General features: G+C 37.9%; 1 protein-coding gene across 1 annotated transcript in view; it reads right to left on the reverse strand.

Moving 5' to 3' along the window:
- The window catches only part of LOC130362620 (proton-coupled folate transporter-like), a 752,995-nt gene that overhangs the window by 152,139 nt on the left and 580,682 nt on the right, over window positions 1–20,174 (reverse strand). The window contains exons 5-6 of the mRNA XM_056567415.1: window positions 16,602–16,740; window positions 3,160–3,243 (exon numbers count right to left, since the gene is read on the reverse strand). Coding sequence (XP_056423390.1) covers window positions 3,160–3,243; window positions 16,602–16,740 — 223 coding nt within the window. The remainder of the gene's footprint in view (window positions 1–3,159; window positions 3,244–16,601; window positions 16,741–20,174) is intronic.

Below are 20,174 nucleotides of genomic sequence, written 5' to 3' on the forward strand. Positions count from 1 at the left end.
CGATAATCTATTTTAACATGGGCAGTGCTGCAGATGCTGTGATCTGTACTGATCACGGCATCTGAGGGGTTAATGGCGGTCATCTGCGCGATCGCAGATGTTGGCCATTACCAGCGGGTCCCTGGAACCTGCCTTGTATGACGCGAGCACCGCTCTGATGCTCGCGGTCATACACAGGACGTAAATGTATGTCCTATTGCGCGAAGTACCGCCAAACCAGGACGTACATTTATGTCTGTGGTCGTTAAAGGGTTAAAACCTATAACCTACCTCCTTTCACAATAAAACCTAAGGTACGCTAACTACATTACAACCTAAGCTAGCTATGCTACTACATGTTAAACTATACTAACCCTATGATGGTTTCTTTCTCTCCCTACCTGCTACCTACTCTAACTACATACACATGTGCACACAGTTTTCTACAGACTTCTCTGAACAACTGAGCATGTGCTAACATACACTTGCCTCCCTACGCTAACTGCGCAGAGGAGGAATGCTGCACAAATGCTCTTATGCGCAGGGCTACGCTAGCACTACACTTCTAAAGCTGCCTACATCAGCCCTATGCTGTCAACGGAGTGCTGCGCATGCGCTCTTAGTTTTCTACAAATCAAGGAAAACTTTAACGGCTGTTCAGCTGATGTCTGAGGCATGACAGAGGTTTGTCTGAGGTGTGACTGAGGTTTGTCTGAGGTATGACGGAGGTTTTTGTGTAGTGTGACGGAGGTTTGTCTGAGGTATTACCACGGTTTGTCTGAGGTTTGAGGGAGGAGGGAGGTTAAGCTGAGGGTGTAATGTGTGAGGATTTTGTTTAAGTCTGAAGGAGGAAAGAGATTTGGCTGAGGGATGACAGAGGTTAACACATGTACAATGGAGGAGGCGAGATTACTCTGATGGAGGATGGATTTTGAGGATGAGGGAGGAGGAATGATGGCTGTTTGGCTGGTGCCTGATGATGTTCTAATATGGACATTGTACAAATTATGTACCTGTCTCTTTGCTAATAGCATTTTTCTTTCAGGCTCAAGTCTCATAGAGGCAGGGCTTAGCTGCAGCATGCATGCTTCCTTCTTTCCACACCCCCCTACGCCTTCCATAACTGATGAGTAGGGTTTGGCTTGAGTTTTGTACATCACTCATGCAGGGCAGGGAGTGGTAGGGGAGGGAGGAGGCGTACATGATACCACTTAGCTCTGCCTCACTGACGTTTGAGCCTATAAGAAACACATAATTTTATAACTTTATAAACAGACATATGCTAAGAGACAGATGTAATTTGTTTTATATTCCTCTAAGATATCTGCCCTTGTATGCAGCTTTGAGCATGATATAGAGCTGACAAATTCCCTTTGAACTAAAGTCTCTGAAGTGTTATACTTCTGCACAGTTTTGCACCTATAACAAGGTCTAAATTGTATTTCTAGTAAATATACTGTACTTTAATTTTAAAAATTGTTATTTTATTTACAACAAAATTTTTCGGTGACATTAAACTGTTAGGAAATGTCTGAATAGGTGTTGTATATTAACAATATAATATACTAACAAAAATATAATATTTAATCTTTAAAGGACGCAGGGTGTACCTGTACGCCCTGCCCACACTCCCCTTCTATAATGCGGGCTCAGAAGCTGAGTCGCATCATAGCGGGGTGGTCCTGGCGGCTATCAGCCTACAGGACCTGTCTTTCATGACAGACGTCACTGATCACAGTGATGCCCGGTATTAACCCCTTATACAACGCAATAAATGTTGATTGTGGCATCTAAAATATCAATCCAAGCAGCTCAGCGGAGCTGATCATGACCACCCCAATAAAACTGCGGTGTCCCAATCAGCTGAGAGAATGGCGGGAGGTCTTTCACCATCCGATCATTGACTTGATGCTATGTGGTATCGCCACATGCCTAAATGTTCGAACTATAAAAATATAACATTAATTAAACCGCAGGGTCAATGGCATATACGTAAATAAACACCAAAGTCCAAAATTGCGTATTTTTGATAATTTTGTACCCTAAAAAAATGTACAAATAGCAATCAAAAAGTCCCATCAAAACTAAAATTGTACCAATAAAAACTTCAGATCACAGCGCAAAAAAATTAGCCCTCACACATCTGGTATACGGTAAAATAAAAAAAAGTTATAGGGGGGTCAAAAGTGGACAATTTTCAATGTAGCAATTTTCATGCACAAAGTTATAATCTTTTACAGAAGTAAAACAAAATTAAATTAAGACTAATAACAAAATTGCAAGTTCTTTATTTTTTATATTTTAGATGCAAAACTATTGGTTGCAGTTGTGTAAATACCCTTTCATTATTAACCCCTTAAGGACCAGGGGTTTTACCGTTTTTGCACTTTCATTTTTTCCTCCTTACCTTTAAAAAATCATAACTCTTTAAATTTTGCACCTAAAAATCTATATGATGGCTTATTTTTTGCACCACCATTTCTACTTTGTAATGACATCAGTCATTTTACCTAAAAATCTACAATAAAAATGAAGAAAAAATCATTGTTCGACAAAATTGAAGAAAAAACACCATTTTGTAACCATTTTTTCACTTTTTTTTTTGCAGTTATAGCTTCCATAGGGGATTATAACACTGCACACACTGATATTTTACATTGATCAATGGTTTCTCATAGGAAACCATTGATCGATGATTCTGCCACTTGACTGCTCATGCCTGGATCCCAGGCACTGAGCAGTCATTCGGTGATCGGACACCAGGAGGCAGGTAAGGGGACCCTCTTGCTGTCCTATAGCTGTTTGGGATGCCGTGATTTCACCACAGCGATCCCGAACAGCCCGCTGAGCTAGCCGGGGGGTAGTTTAGTTTCACTTTAGACGCAGCGATCAACTTTGAACGCCGCATCTAAACGGTTAATAGCAGTTGATCGCGGTGCCGTGCGCTATTAGCCACGGGTCCCATGTTATAGAACGGGAGCGGACTCAGGGCATACAGGTACGCCCTTGGTCCTTGAGAGATTAATAGATAAAATATTGATAACATCTATATGATAATCAATAGGACACAACTAATTGTTTGCCTATATAGAAAGGTAGTCAACTACTGTATATTAAAATAAAGTAGTATTTTATTTTCTATGCAACACAATACAGGCTATATGTTAGATTTCACTGTACCTTGTTCATTTGGATATGCAATTTTCGAAGACACAGATCTCAGGACTGCTACAGTATATCCACTTGGAGCGCTTACTACACCACCTGTGAGAAATATAAAGCAGTAGGTAGCAATTTACCAATAATAAATCTAAATTAGCATTCTTTCCAATGCTAAGGCTATTTAAATATCTAATAAATTCACTGATTTCAGAAAGGAATGAATGTTTTGTTCAACCATTTAGTGTTATAATTATTATTTACTTATTAACTTAATTAATTAATAAATTAATTAATTATTTGTGTACTTTGTGCTACATCACCTGCAATAGAAATCTATATATTGTGTTTTTTAAGGTGTATTTCATTTGTACAAATGCGGACAAATTGCGTCTAAATTTAAAACATTTATGTGCTCTATGTAAGCCATTGTGAAAGTGGTTGTCTGTGCATACAATCTGTAAAAATATTGTACATCTTTTTTTACAACCATGTAAATACACCTGAATACATTGTGTGAACCCAACCTTAACCTATGTCCTTGCAGTATATTTCATTAGTAAAAATGCATCTGCAAAATCACGAACAAATTGGCCCTCATTTACTTTTCTAAACCCGACTTGTTTTGTAGGGTTTTTTTGTCGCATCTTTGTCTGCGCCATGTCGCAGACATCGTGCGCCAGTCTGCGACACGATGCAACATTTTTTCCCGACGGACCCGATGTGGATTCTCCCAAACCCGAAAAAGGCTTTTATAAAGGTTTCCAAGCACAATTTGTTGAATTGTTGTGGATTTTTTCCCGACAACTCAGAGGAGTTGGAAACCAAAACCAACAAAACCACCGTGTGACAAACAGGATGTGACATAATAATAAATACAAGGGGAAAAAAGCAGTCGGGTAAGAAAGCAAGATAGACTTACAACCCGATTTTCTAAGTAAATGAGGGCCATTGTGTCTGCATTCTTAACATCAAAATGCTCCATGTAAGTCTATGGGAAAATGTCTGTGCACACAATGGTGAATATATAAAAAAAACTTGCTTTGAACTAGACAGTCTAATAATGTGCAAGATTTTTAAAAGTATCTCAGGCTCTTTGAAAATTTGGTGCAGTTTACACTGTGTGCATAGTCTACACCACCTATTGTTGAATAATCCTTTTTTTTGTAGACTTTTGAAAGGGTGGGGCAATATAAGCTATGGCCCATTTTCTGGGGTCAGGCTCCTTTGAAAAAAATTGTTTTACATGGTGGAAATAAGGCAAACTTCTTGAATCTTTTTCACCAAATGGTACAGTCTGCACAAAAAAAAAGTTGCTTATGAATATTCCCCCACAATATATAAAAATATAAATGCATTTTTACAACCATGTAAATAGTGTGTGTCACTATTTTAGGCAGCTGTAAAAATGCATTCGAGTTTTTACATATTGTACACACAGACCACTTTTCCACAGGCTTACCCAGAGTACATTAAAGCGGTACTCCGGTGGAAAACAATTTATTTAAAATAAACTGGTGCCAGAAAGTTATGTTACAGAATGATAAATTACTTCTATTCAAAAATCGTAATCCTTCAAATACTTATCAGCTGGTGTATAATACAGGGGAAGTTCATTTCTTTTTTAATTTCTTCTCTGTCTGAACACAGTGCTCTCTGCTGACACCTCTGTCCATGTCAGGAACTGTCCAAAGCTGGAGCAGATCCCCATGGCAAACCTATACTGCTCTGGACAGTTCCTGACATGGACAGAGGTGTCAGCAGAGAGCACTGTGGTCAGACAGAAAATAACTTCAAAAAGAAAAGAACTTCCTGTGGCACATACAGCAGCTGATAAGTATTGGAAGGATTAAGATTATTAAATAGCAGTAATTTACAAATCTGTTTAACTTTTTGGCCCAAGTCGATTTAAAAAATGTTTTTTCCACCGGAGTACCCCTCTAACGCAGGCATACTTTTCCTGTGATTTTGCAGCAAGATTTTTACAAATTAAATAGGCCTAAAAAAACACTGTGTGAACCTAGCATTAAACTCTAGAAACAGGAGGATTTTCTTAAAATGATCTATGTGATGTATTTGATATTTTCTATCTATATAGTTTTAGTAATTAAGTTTAGTATGCATAATCTTCTAAAAATGTGTTCCATTTAGTATAGCTTATCGTTATACCAAATTTTACCATTTACAGCAGACATTTGTTTTATACAAGGTCATATTTTCATTTTATTAGCTAGACTGATTATCAACTCAGCGATATTCGTGACTGAGAAACAATGATACATTGTCATAAAGCTGATGTCAGCACAACCGCTTAAGAGAGAAGCTAAAAGAATGATTACCACCTTAAAAGAAGCACCATGTTTAAAATCTTCTGCTATAAATTCACCCACCATTAACCAGCCTTAATATAGTAAAAAGAGGTCATAAAAATTAAATATTTGACATCAATGAACATCAGAAAGCTATTATGATTTTATTACTTTAGAGTTGTATTATAGTAGAAAAGAGGCCCAAGACGTAGAAAAGATGTTCTGTACAGTAATACATATAGTTTCTTATTGGGGTACATAGAAGAAGTCACTTTCTGTCACAGTCAAACTTTCCATATGTTCTTGAACTACACAAGCAGGAGCTTCACTGAGACAATCGCTTGCTCACTCAATGGTGACAAAAAAAGTTGTATAATAATCTTTCTGAATTCCAGCCATCATTTTTTTTGTTATAAGTCACAACTTTTTCTACTGTAGGAAAACATTTATAATGTTACAATGTCACAACCTTATCATGACTACTGGGCAATGCCACACTGCCAGAATTCTGGATTTATAAAAATGATATAATTCTGCTTTGTTTAGAAACATAGAATGTGTCAGCAGATAAGAACCATTTGGCCCATCTAATCTACCCAATATCCTGAATGCTATCAATAGTCTCTGGTAGTGTTGAGCAGCATAGGCTATATTCGAATTCACGATATTTCGCGAATATATGGATGAATATTCGTCATATATTCGCTAAATTCGCATATTCATAATATTCGCGTTTATTTTCACATATGCGAAAATTAGCATATGAGAAAATTAGCATATGAGAAAATTTGCATATGCAAATTTTCGCATATGCGAAAATTCGTACGCCAGTCTCACACAGTAGTATTAGAGCCTTCTTTACACCACACAAGCTGGAAGCAGAGAGGGATGATCACTGTGATGTTTACTGTAAAAAAAAAATAAAATAAAAAAATATTCGTAATTGCGAATATATATTGCTATATTCACGAATATTTGCGAATTCGCGAATATGCGATATTCGCAAATAAAACTCGCATTCGTGAGCAGCACTAGTCTCTGGCACTATCTTATATGAAGGATAGCCTTATGCCTATCCTATGTATGCGTAAAGGGGTATTCCGACCGCAGGGGGCCCGCCGCTGTGAACCCCCGCACGCGATCTCCATGCAGCACCTGCATTCTAAACTGGGCTGCTGTTCCAGTCTCTTAAACCTTTAAAGACGTGATGACCCAACATGCCTCCTCCCATAGATATGAATGAAGGGGGTGTGGCGTGATGTCACGTGTCCAGTCCCGGAAACACAGAGGTTTCTGAGACTGGAGAAGCAGCCCCAAATAGAATGTGGGCGCTGCATGGAAATCGCGGGGGGGGGGGTCCCAACAGTGGGCCCCCCATGATCAAAGTATTTAGTCAACCACCAATTGTGCAAGTTCTCCCACTTAAAAAGATGAGAGGCCTGTAATTTTCATCATAGGTATACCTCAACTATGAGAGACATAATGAGACAAAAAAATTCATAAAAGCACATTGTCTGATTTTTAAAGAATTTATTTGCAAATGATGGTGGAAAATAACTATTTGGTCAATAACAAAAGTTCATCTCAATACTTTGTTATTTAACCTTTATTGGCAATGACAGAAGTCAAACATTTTCTGTAAGTCTTCACAAGGTTTTCACACACTGTTGCTGGTATTTTGGCCCATTCCTCCATGCAGATCTCTTCTAGAGCAGTGATGTTTTAGGGCTGTTGCTGGGCAACACAGACTTTCAACTCCCTCCAAAGTTTTTCTATGGAGTTGAGATCTGGAGACTGGCTAGGCCACTCCAGGACCTTGAAACGCTTCTTAAGAAGCCACTCCTTAGTTACCCAGGCAGTGTGTTTGGGATCATTGTCATGCTGAAAGACCAGCTACGTTTCATCTTCAATGCCCTTGCTGATGGAAGGAGGTTTTCATTCAAAATCTCACGATACATTGCCCCATTCATTCTTTCCTTTACACGGATCATTTGTCTGGGTCCCTTTGCTGAAAAACAGCCCCATAGCATAATGTTTCCACCCCCATGCTTCACAGTAGGTATGGTGCTCTTGGATGCAACTCAGCAATCTTTCTCCTCCAAACACGACAAGTTGAGTTTTTACCAAAAAGTTCTACTTTGGTTTCATCTGACCATCTGAAATGATCCCAATCCTCTTCTGGATCATCCAAATACTCTCTAGCAAATTTCAGATGGGCCCACATAGGTACTGGCTCAAGCAGGGAGACATGTCTGGCACTGCATTATTTGAGTCCCTGGCAGCGTAGTGTGTTACTTATGATAGCCTTTGTTACTTTGGTCCCAGCTTTCTGCAGGTCAGTGACTGGGTCCCCCCGTGTGGTTCTGGGATCTTTGCTCACCGTTCTTTTGATCATTTTGACACCACGGGTTGAGATCTTGCATGGAGCCCCATATCAAGGGAGATTATCAGTGGTCTTGTATGTCTTCCATTTTCTAATAATTGCTCCCACAGTTGATTTCTTAACACCAAGCGACTTGCCTATTGCAGATTTAGTCTTCCTTGCCTGGTGCGGGTCTACAATTTTGTTTCTGGTGTTCTTTGACAGCTCTTTGGTCTTGGCCATAGTGGAGTTTGGGGTGTGACTGTTTGAGGTTATGGACAGGTGTCTTTTACACTGATAACAAGTTCAAACAGGAGCCATTAATACAGGTAATGAGTGGAGGACAGAGGAGACTCTTAAAGAAGAAGTTACAGGTCTGTAAAAGCCAGAAATCCTGCTTGTTTGTAGGTGACCAAATACTTATTTTCCACTATATTTTGCAAATAAATTCTTTAAAAATCAGACAATGTGATTTTATGGATTTTTTTTTCTCATTATGTCTCTCATAGTTGAGATATACCTTTAATGAAAATTAAAGGCCTCTTATCTTTTTAAGTGGGAGAACTTGCTCAATTGGTGGCTGACTAAATACTTTTTTGCCCCACTGTATGTCCTCTTGTGCTAGTTTTTCTTCTTTTTTAATATACTCTCCTCCTTTACCGTGTTGATTCCCTTTATGTATATAAAAGTTTCTATCATATCCCCTCTGTCTCATCTTTCTTCCAAGCTATACATGTTAAGGTCCTTTAACCTTTCCTGGTAAGTTTTATTCTCCAGTTCATGTATTAGTATTTGACTGATATCTCAATTTACTGATATCTTCTTAAAAAAAAAAAAAAAACATGTTCTATTTCTAGTATGGTGTATTTTTACGCAGACATTATTACATTTAAATACTTTACATTCCAGAAAAATGCCAGCTTAATAGTTGTAGTCCATATGATGTCTACAGTTGCTACTTAAAGAGAAAAATTTGAGCAATTCTTGGAACCAATGCAAATTTATTTGATTAAATGTTTTTGCATTATTCCATATATTCTTTCTAAAGGCGATATGCTGCCTTTATAAATACAATAACACAGATATAACATATATTAAAGGATCAGATTATTTGCATGTACCGGCCCGCAACCATTCAGTACCACTACAGTGCTAGTACAGGTAAGAATAAAAAATAAACAAAATAAGTTAAAGGTGTACTCTGGAGAACTAAACCCATAGCCCATCCTTTCCCTCTCACCAACCTATTTATTTGTTTAAATATCATTCATTAGCTATACAGAGCAGTTTCCCTCTTTCAGCTGTCACTTACATGCAGGGAGTGAGAGAAAGATGTCATATTCAGATCCTGCTTGTCTCTGTGCAAACCTCTCAATGAGACTAGCCCGCACCCTCCTGGAAGACAAACACCATGTGATTTCTGTCTTCACAGCCACACCTCCCCTCCCTCTCCCCTCTCCTCTCTGTGTGAGGATTTTGCCAGCAGGGAAGCCCAGTCTCCTCAGCACATAATGCTGCTCTTTTCCTGCTGTAGATCTTATCACTAACTGCTGCCATGATTTTTTACTGGGGGAAGAATAGTTTGAAAGAAAAGACAGTGTATGCTGCTGAATGTGTTTACAACAACACAGCATGCACACAGATAGTAAAAGCAATTGGCTGACAACCATTACACAGAGCCGCACTGACTGCTGGGAGTTGTAGTCTGGGCTGCAAGCAAGGAAAAAGAATATTTAGGAGACAACAGGGGCCACAGGAGCTGGAAAAATCACATGGATGACTACAGGGGACACAGAACAGTTACTGAGGTGGCTCTGGGGCATTTTTTTTTTAACTTCCCCAGAGCACCCCTTTAATCTTCAATATTTAATGGAATCAGAACAGCAGTTTTTGCCATTCTAGTTTTACTGCGTAGCTTTTACAGCTGAAACAAATTGAAGAAGAAAAAAAAATACTGGAAATAAATTATGGTAATTTTCCAAATGTAAAAGTGCTCAAATAGTATTTGCTACTTATACTGTATGTATAAGGCAGTGTTTCCCGACCATGATGCCTCCATCTGTTGCAAAACTACAACTCTGAGCAGTAATGGGAGTAGTAGTTTTGCAACAGCTGGAGGCACCCTGGTTGGGAAATACTGGTATAAGGTGTCTTTACATACTTTTCAGAGTACTGACACACAATTTTTAGTTTGAAAAGCTGTTGGCATGGATCTGATAGACATGTATATAAGGAAGATCTTCACAGCCAATAGAGAGGAGTTTCCTTCTAGAATATCAAGGGCATTAATATTGCCTTTCTATGCTATGTTTTATTTTGAGATCTTCACCTATGAAAAAATGATGAGAGAAAAGTTTAGGGTGTGTGTATATTTCTATAAATGTCTATGGTCACAATACCCCTTTAAAGGAAAATGGTCATCCTGTTCAACCGCATCAAATCCAGTACACTGGGTTATGGTGTGGGTGAACAGGAGGCCAATGAGGGGTTATGGTGTGGGTGAACAGGAGGCCAATGAGGGGTCACTGACTTCAATACCTTCGCTCCGGCGATCTGTCCCTCAGAAGATCTCCTTCTATCTTCTGTGAATTGCACACTGGAGGCGAGCAGCCAGCTCATTTTGAATATTTATTTTGCTGATCATCTGAGCGCTGTGCTTACTAAGCATTCACGTGACACATGACAATGAATATTCAAATCAAGCCTGCAGGCCCACCTCCGGCACGAAATTCACAGAGGATAGAAAAAAAAACATCAGAAAAAAACCATCACAAGACACACATTAAAAATAATTAAAATACAGCTCCAATCAAGATAATCCACAACCCTAATACTGGCGCATACATTTCTCTATCACAGTACATAGTAAATATACAGCACTAGTGGTGAAGCAAACACAAGATGGCAGATGATAAGGTAAGTCACATGGACCCCTGAGAAAGTGGTCTGTAGGCAATGCAGAGCGTGGGGTTCAGTGCGGCCCCATCTATTTGCCTCACCTGACATGCTAAGTAGGAATTCAATTGAGGTTTAGCTTGCAGTTTAGTATTTATTTTACTAGTATTATCTTGGCAATAGTGTAGTTATGCGTGTACTAAGGACAGTCATTTGGAGGGGGGGAGGGTCTAGGTCTATGGCCCCCTTAGGTTGTGGATTAGCTCGATTGGACCTGCATTTTACTTGTTTTTAATGTGTGTCTTTTGATGTTTTTTTGCATTTTTTTTAAATAAAAGTTTACAAAATTTTTCAACATCGTAGTGTGCACCCTTGAATGGCATTTTATTTTTCTTCTTGTTAGCACATTAGTACATTGTTTATCATGCTGACAGTAGCACCTGTTTAGATCACTTCTGGTTGCTCACAGACCGCCTCCTCTCCATACTAGATTTGTATGCTGCTGCTATCACTATGGGATCAAAATATATAATAGTTAAACACTTCCCCTAAGGCTGTGCTCACACAATGTATTTTTGCTGTGGGTTATTTTCTTAAAATTGCAGGAAAATGTTGCTGTTCTGGTTGCAGGAAAATGTTGCTATTCTGGTTGTGCAAATCCTAGTGAAAAAGGGTAATTTGTACTGAAATTTTGGAAAATTACAGCAAAAAAAAAGTTAGAAATGCTAAATAAAATTGTAAAAATTGTAAAAGGTAAAGAGTTTGGCTGGTTCTCAAGGACTAAAATAAGAATAAATAAATGAAAATATAAGAAAATAAATATAAGAATAAAATAATATTAAGCAAAGTATGTGGTCAAATAAATATGGAATGAAATTGATAATATATGTGGTCAATGTATTAGGTAGTCAATGCATTAGATAATATATGTGTCTATTGAGTCCTATGTAAGTGTAGATGAAGGCTGTGTGGTTGAGTGTTGGTAGAATGTAGCAAATGTATCAAAGGGGGATGTGGTGGTTGATTAATACATTGGGAATGTATCAATTTAGTGTTTTAGAGTAAATCATGTGCTTACTATGTCCAAAGTGTAAAAATATTTTATTAGATACAATTTATAAACAATTTAGAAACATAAGTATATCACTATAATATGAGTGCTGGATCCTAGCACTACCTTACAGCGCTAATAGTAAATTTAAATTTAGCATTCATGGATATGGATATTAAAATACATAAATTATCATAAGAGTAATTGTTAGCAGTTCATCAATATGCCCACAGTCTCAGAGGGTTAAAAGGAATGAAAACAAAGTCCAAGTTAAGTGGTGGGCACACCTACAGTGCAATTGCAGGCGCTGGAGTACCACAGTTTATTGCCCACTCCTGTTTATCCAAGGTTAAAATTCCTTGTTGGTGGTAAAGAGGATGTTATAGGTGCCGGACAGGCTAATTACAATGTCTTTGATGTTGAACAGTTATTAGTGAATGGCTCGGCGGCCGTATGAAGTCACAGCACGGCGGAGGTGCAGCAATGCTCCAGCTATAAGATGCAGCAAGGCAGCCGAGAATAGAAGAATAAAGTCCCACCAGTACAATATACCGCTTACCCTGTGCTGGAGGATGTGGCAGTCCTCTCCCTCTTCAGCGGTGGGTTCCTTTTCTCAGCGGCCGGATCTGCCATCCAGCACTCCGGTCGTCCAGGTCAGAATGTCAGGGATCGGGTATGGCGGTTTGCGGAAGCACACTCAGAGTTGTAGCCGTGGAGCAGTGCGCTCCGGTGGTGCGTGCAGCTGTAGTAGCGATGATGTTCTTAATGGTATCAGCGATGTGTCCGGTACCTTGTATGAGACTGAAGGGGATATGGATTGGGTATTTGTCTTCTGCTCTGGATCAAACGCGTTTCACTCTACCTGGGACCTTCTTCAGTGATCTATGTGGCCCCTGATCTTTACAGGGCTATAAATAGCTCAAATTTGGCGGTCAAACCAGGTAGATGAGAATACCTGGTTGGGATCTTTGGACATAGATGGCCATGGGACGTGAAAGACATGAAATGGATTTCATCCATAAGTGGGATGTGTTAATAGGTAGAAAATAACTGTATTGTGATGTGGTTTATGTGTAAATAATTACCTGGAATTTTACAGAGGAAATGGAATTGGAATAAATAGATGAGTTAGTATTCATAGTAGATATGAGAAGTAGAAGTATGAGTTGCGTGTGTGAACATCAACATGGATATGAAATGTATGCAGATAGTTAGTGATATGTAAAATAGATAATTTAGATTGGGTATCAAAGTGGTGTATCTAAGATGAACAAGTAAATTAGTATGTAAATAATGACTGTATATAAATATTAGATATAGGTATGTATAGAATGTATATAGATAGCTAGGGAAATGTAATTTAGACAATTTAAATTGGGTATCAGGGTGATGTATCTAAAATGATAGAATAAACAAGTATATTAGTATGTATATAATGACTGTATTTAAATAATGGATATAGGTAGATATATCATGATATGGTGATATGTATAGACATGTATAAATATGGATGTGTGGGATCCAATATGTGATAAGAAGAATAAGATAAGATAGGATGAGATAAAAGTATAAAATCATTATAGAACTATAAAAATTTATAAAAATTATTATAAAAATACAGATAAATAATAAAAATAAATATGCATAAAAATATAGGTATAAAATGATAGTGTATAAAACATATTCTTATTCTATACACTATCATTTTATACCTATATTTTTATGCATATGTATTGTTATTATTTATCTGTATTTTTATAATACATTTTTATAAATTTTTATAGTTCTATAATGATTTTATACTTTTATCTCATCTCATCTTATCTTATCTTATCCTATTCTTCTTATCACATATTGGATCCCACACATCCATATTTATACATGTCTATACATATCACCATATCATGATATATCTACCTATATCCATTATTTATATACAGTCAGTATATACATACTTATATACTTGTTCATTTTAGATACATCACCCTGATACCCAATCTAAATTGTCTACTTTACATATCACTAGCTATCTATATACATTCTATACATACCTATGTCTAATATTTATATACAGTCAATATTTACATACTAATTTACTTGTTCATCTTAGATACACCACTTTGATACCCAATCTAAATTATCTATTTTACATATCACTAACTATCTGCTTACATTTCATATCCATGTTGATGTTCACACACGCAACTCATACTTCTACTTCTCATATCTACTATGAATACTAACTCATCTATTTATTCCAATTCCATTTCCTCCGTAAAATTCCAGGTAATTATTTACACATAAACCACATCACAATACAGTTATTTTCTACCTATTAACACATCCCACTTATGGATGAAATCCATTTCATGTCTTTCACTTCCCATGGCCATCTATGTCCAAAGATCCCAACCAGATATTCTCATCTACCTGGTTTGACCGCCAAATTTGAGCTATTTATAGCCCTGTAAAGATCAGGGGCCACATAGATCACTGAAGAAGGTCCCAGGCAGAGCGAAACGCGTTTGATCCAGAGCAGAAGACAAATGCCCAATCCATATCACCTTCAGTCTCATACAAGGTACCGGACACATCGCTGATACCATTAAGAACATCATCGCTACTACAGCTGCACGCACCACCGGAGCGCACTGCTCTACGGCTACAACTTTGAGTATGCTTCCGCAAACCGCCATACCCGATCCCTGACATTCTGACCTGGACGACCGGACTGCTGGATGGCAGATCCGGCCGCTGAGAAAAGGAACCCACCGCTGAAGAGGGAGAGGACTGCCACATCCTCCAGCACAGGGTAAGCGGTATATTGTATCGGTGGGACTTTATTCTTCTATTCTCGGCTGCCTTGCCGCATCTTATAGCTGGAGCATTGCTGCACCTCCGCCGTGCTGTGACTTCATACGGCCGCCGAGCCATTCACTAATAACTGTTCAACATCAAAGACGTTGTTATTAGCCTGTCTGGCACCTATAACATCCTCTTTACCACCAACGAGGAATTTTAACCTTGGATAAACAGGAGTGGGCAATAAACTGTGGTACTCCAGAGCCTGCAAGTGCACTGCAGGCGCGCCCACCACTTAACTTGGACTTTGCTTTCATTCCTTTTAAGCCTCTGAGACTGTTGGCATATTGATGAACTGCTACCAATTACTCTTATGATAATTTATGTATTTTAATATCCATATCCATCTATGCTAAATTTAAATTTACTATTAGCGCTGTAAGGTAGTGCTAGAATCCAGCACTCGCATTATAGTGATATACTTATGTTTCTAAATTGTTTCTAAATTGTATCTAATAAAATATTTTTACACTTTGGACATAGTAAGCACATGATTTACTCTAAAACACTAAATTGATACATTTCCAATGTACTAATCAACCACCACATCCCCCTTTGATACATTTGTTACATTCTACCAACACTCAATCACACAGCCTTCATCTACACTTACATGGGACTCAATAGACACATATATTATCTAATGCATTGACTACCTAATACATTGACCACATATATTATCAATATCATTCCATATTTATTTGACCACATACTTTATTTAATATTATTTTATTCTTATATTTATTTTTTATTTTCATTCTATTTTATTCATTTATTTTTATTTTAGTCCTTGAGAACTAGCCAAACTCCTTACCTTTTACTGTCTACTCCAGTGGTTTGAGGATACCACTTTCAGGTTAATTTCTCGGACAATACACTACCTGATAGATAGAATACCCCCACTTCCGATTATTAAAATTGTAAAAATGCCAAAAACTTTTTTGATAATAACGAAACATAAAAAACATAACCAGAAGACCTTAAATCTTTATAAAACACCTTCATTGTGATTATAGGTCAAATCACTTTTGTCTTGTGGCAATATTTCTATAAATAACGCACTTGAAAGAAGCAAACACATTAAAACTGTACATGATGTGAACTTATTCTAACCCACTTATGAGTCTCAGCAGTTTAGGTTGCTGGAGTCTAGCCTAGTGAAAAGATCACAAGGTGAACTCAAAAGGGGAACTGCAAAGATTAGACTCCAACTCCTCTCTCCCCAAAGCCATTGGATTCATGGGAAATGAACAGATCAATAAAAAATAATTTCAGTGGAAAATAGAAATCAGTATAACTGAAAACCCATGCCAACTAAAAGAGGTAAGCACAAGGCACACACAGAACCTTTGCATTATTCTCTAATATTAGTCTATGCTGCAATATATAAGCCAAAAAAAAAAAGGCTGGGTTCACACATATCTTGTGTGCTACAAAACCAATTACTACAAGAATAAAACATAAAAGTTTTACATTGTGATTTGGCTTTCAAAGTTAAATTTCACAGCACAGTACAATGGAAATTGTACTTCTGATAACTACATTAAACAACCACATCATAAGAGGTTTAGGCACATTGCACACAACAACTATGTGTGAACCCAGCCTTAAGATAATATTCATTGTAAAAATAACTTCTTAGTACATACAAAGCCCCAATTTAATTACACTTAAATACTTTACAATAAGGAAAACTGACAGCTTTAGGGCAGGGTCACATGGGGCACATCTGCAGTGTATTTAACACTGCAAATGCACCAATGGCAGTAAAAGAGGGACTGCAGATTGAGCTCCCAGTTGAGGTTGGGTAGCTCTGTGTGTCTGCCTGTAGTGGCAGATTTCCCACTGCAACCTAGAACTCATTCTGCAGTCCCTCTTTGACTGCCATCGGCACATCCACAAGGGTCAAATAGGCTATAGATGCGTCCCTACCCTTATAGTTGTAATACAATATCTACATGTGCTGCTTCCAGAAGCTGCTTACTTAAAAATACCATCCACTTTGTTGTAGAGAAGGCCATAAGCAGGAAAGAAACTGTTCTTACGGTCACTCCAATCTTGGCAAGCCATGTTTCTTTAATGTGTTTTAAAAGACAATGAAAAGTACAAATTAAACATATTCCCTGTGGGAAAAAAGAAAATAATATTAATTATTTAATACATTAATTAATACATATTCACATACAACACTTTTGGATAGTTAGAGAAAAAGCCAGGGGTGTGTTCATAAAGCAACAGTGGAAACATGTATAAGAATTGTCAAGCTCTAAGTGACTAAAGCTGGATTCACATATGTCCCACACTTGGAATAGGTGAACTCAGTCTAGATCTCGACGCAATTGATGCCATAACTGATGACAAGTTGTCATCAGTTGTATGGCATCTGGCATCCAATGTTTCTGGACGGCAGACAGGGGAACACAGCAAGCTTCCGGCATCAAAATTGAGATTAGAGATGGGCAAATTTTTCAAAAATTCGATTCGGATGATTTTCCAAATTTTCCCCCAAAATTTTGTTCGATCTGCATACATTTGCGGTGAATTTCTATTGAAAACGTCTATTTCCGGGCTACAGGGAGCCTCAATAGGGGTGTAGAACAATTTGCCTTGCCGTAAAAGGCATAGGAGGTGTGCTGGGGTAGTGAAACAATACTGTTATTTGGTATGACATGCAGATTACAGGCATCCCTATTATAATCACTGCCCCAGAGTGGCAGAATGACAGGGTCTGGATGTGGCAGCAGGGTTGGGAGACCATATGGCGTCACAATGGTTGCTTGCAGTCTTTGATCTGGAGTGCTTCCTGTGATGAACTCAATTGGCAGACAATAAAAACTACTTCTAAACTCTGCCTGCCTGCCTGCAGTGATGCAGACTTGAGGTCAATGGATTTCCCCTGTGCTGATCTGTTTTGTCAGTAAAGCTGATTAGTGACCACACAGTGTCTGCTCTCTCTCTAGCCAGAATGAATACGGGCTTGAGGTGAATGGATTAGCCGCTGTAAAGATCTGTATTGTCAGTAACGGTAATAATTGTGCACACACAGTCTCTGCTCTCTCAGCAAAACGGGAAATGCCCATCTTCGGCATCATATGGCATCACAGGGCTGGCTGGCTGCTGATAGGCTGCATGCCGCCATGTGATTCACCCGCCTTCCTGACTTCCTTGCCCCATGTCCTCACGCGTGTAGCTGCCAATTTAGCCCCCCCCCCCCCGGCCTGCACAAAATGTAGCGAATGAAGCAATACGTTACCACGAAGCATGAGGAAATTCGGATTAGTTCAGAATGAAATTTTTCATGAAATTTGGAAAGAATTCAACTTTGTCAGCTTCAATTCACCTATCTCTATGCTGGATGATTGTGAACTGTCCCATTCAAATGAATGGGATCAGTTCTAGCATCAGTTTCCCTTTGGTGCAGGCCAAAGGGAAACTATGCCGAATGCCTGATTGTATATGTGAAACTAGTCTATGAGAAACAAGTTAGGAGCTGCTGGAGAAAACTGGCCTGTGAACCTGGGAGGATTTTTGCAAGTGCTGTAGACTGCATACATGTCACAAAATTCAAACCCAAAAAGCTTTAGGTCATAAACACTCGGAAGCAAAAGTGAGTGAGCGAGACAGGTAGCGCAAGATTGGGAAAAGGGGTTTGCTTACCCTGGAAATGAGAAAGAACAGCTGAAGACCGCTGCAAGGCCACAAGAGTAAAGATATTCTGGAAAATTTCTGGCAACTTTGGACCGTGGAATGGAATGATCAGTGCTATGCCAAAGCAATAGTGAATGAGCCCCAATAAAATGAAAAAACCCTCTTTTACTATTTTGCTAATACAAAATAAATAAATACAAATATTTGGATCACCCCTGCTGAAATGTCTGAACTATTAAAATATAATTTAAAAAAAAGAAGAGGTCAAGCACATTATTCATCTTCCAATGCAATTTCTCTTTATTCAGGAACCATGTTCACAACAAATAATGTACTTGGAGTTCAAAACACATTTCATGTGAAGCGCACTTTGCATGAAACACGTTAAAGATTTTAACTCCATGTAAATTACTTGCTGTGAGCATGGTTCCTGAATGAAGAGCACTGTAAGATGAATACCATGCCGGATTACTTTTTTTTTTCTGCATTTACCAAGGACTGTAGGCAAGTCCGCTTGAGTCCATGCATGGGAAAGCCAAAGTGGAAGGGGTGAGCTGTTTATGCTTCTATTCCATTAACCCCTTAAGGACCACGGGTTTTTCCGTTTTTGCACTTTCGTTTTTTCCTCATCACCTTCTAAAAATCATAACACTTTCAATTTTGTACTTTTAATTGACATCAATCATTTCACCACAAAATTTACGGCAAACCCAGAAAAAAATATATTTGTGGGCAAAATTGAAAAAAAGAAAGTCATGTTGTAACTTTTGGGGTCTTCCAATTCTACTCAGTGTACTTTTCGGTAAAAATGAGACCATATATTTATTCTGTAGGTCAATACAGTTACAATGATATCCAATTTAAATAGGTTTTGCTTTATTTTACTACTTTAAAAAACTTATAACTGCATGCACCAAAATTAGTATGTTTAAAATTGTCCTCTTCTGACCCCTATAGCTTTTTTATTTTTCCGTATACGGGGTACTATGAGGGCTCTTTTTGGCACCATGATCTGAAATTTTCATCAGTACCAATTTTGTTTTGAAGTATACAAAGCGACCAAAATTACAAAATTTGGGACTTTGGTATTTTTTTTTACGTATACTCCATTGACCGTGTGGTTTAATTAACATTATATTTTTATAGTTCAAACATCTGTACAGTATTTTGCTTATTGTTCTGGACCTTTTAACACCACTGCACTTACCTAGAACAGGGACCCCCACCCAGCTGAGGATCCAACGCTTAGATAGGATATTCAAGTAAGCAGGGAACGTGGCTGTGGCAGAGCTCAGAGCTGCACTTATCCTTGCTCAAAGTAACAGCTGCATTTCAAATTCAACAAGTGCCAAAAAAATGACACAAACCAAAATGCTATTTACAGTATGTGTTGCGTCTTATATTTCCCTATCTATTTTTAAATAACTTGTATCCAAAATATACAAAAAAAAAATAAAAAACACAGTGAAAAACACCACAAAAGAAACTTGCCATTAGTATTAAGAAAAAAAATTCTGTGTGTGAAACCAACACAGAACTGTTTTTCAGTTTTTTAAGTAGAATACATACACTTTCAAGTAATTTGCAAGTGTTTTGACACATAAGTTCCTATTATAACAACATCCTGTATTATGTTTAGTGCATTTCTGAAGATCTGCTCAATTATTTAATGTATTCATACATGCACTTTCTAGTTTCTATTATCTATTATTGAAAGAAATATTTCTATGAACTTACAGTATGTTGCAGGAAAAAAAAATCATAGGAATGAAAAGTAGAGGAAAAAAAAGTTCTATAAATGAAAATGCTCCCACAGGTAACAATTAGAGTCCAATGCAAAAGTGACAATGATGATTTCTAACAAAACAAGGGTTTAAACAACAAGAAGAAAAATGTGGTCTCAAAAAGC

This window comes from Hyla sarda, chromosome 3, assembly GCF_029499605.1.
Source record: "Hyla sarda isolate aHylSar1 chromosome 3, aHylSar1.hap1, whole genome shotgun sequence".
NCBI classification, from domain to species: domain Eukaryota; kingdom Metazoa; phylum Chordata; class Amphibia; order Anura; family Hylidae; genus Hyla; species Hyla sarda.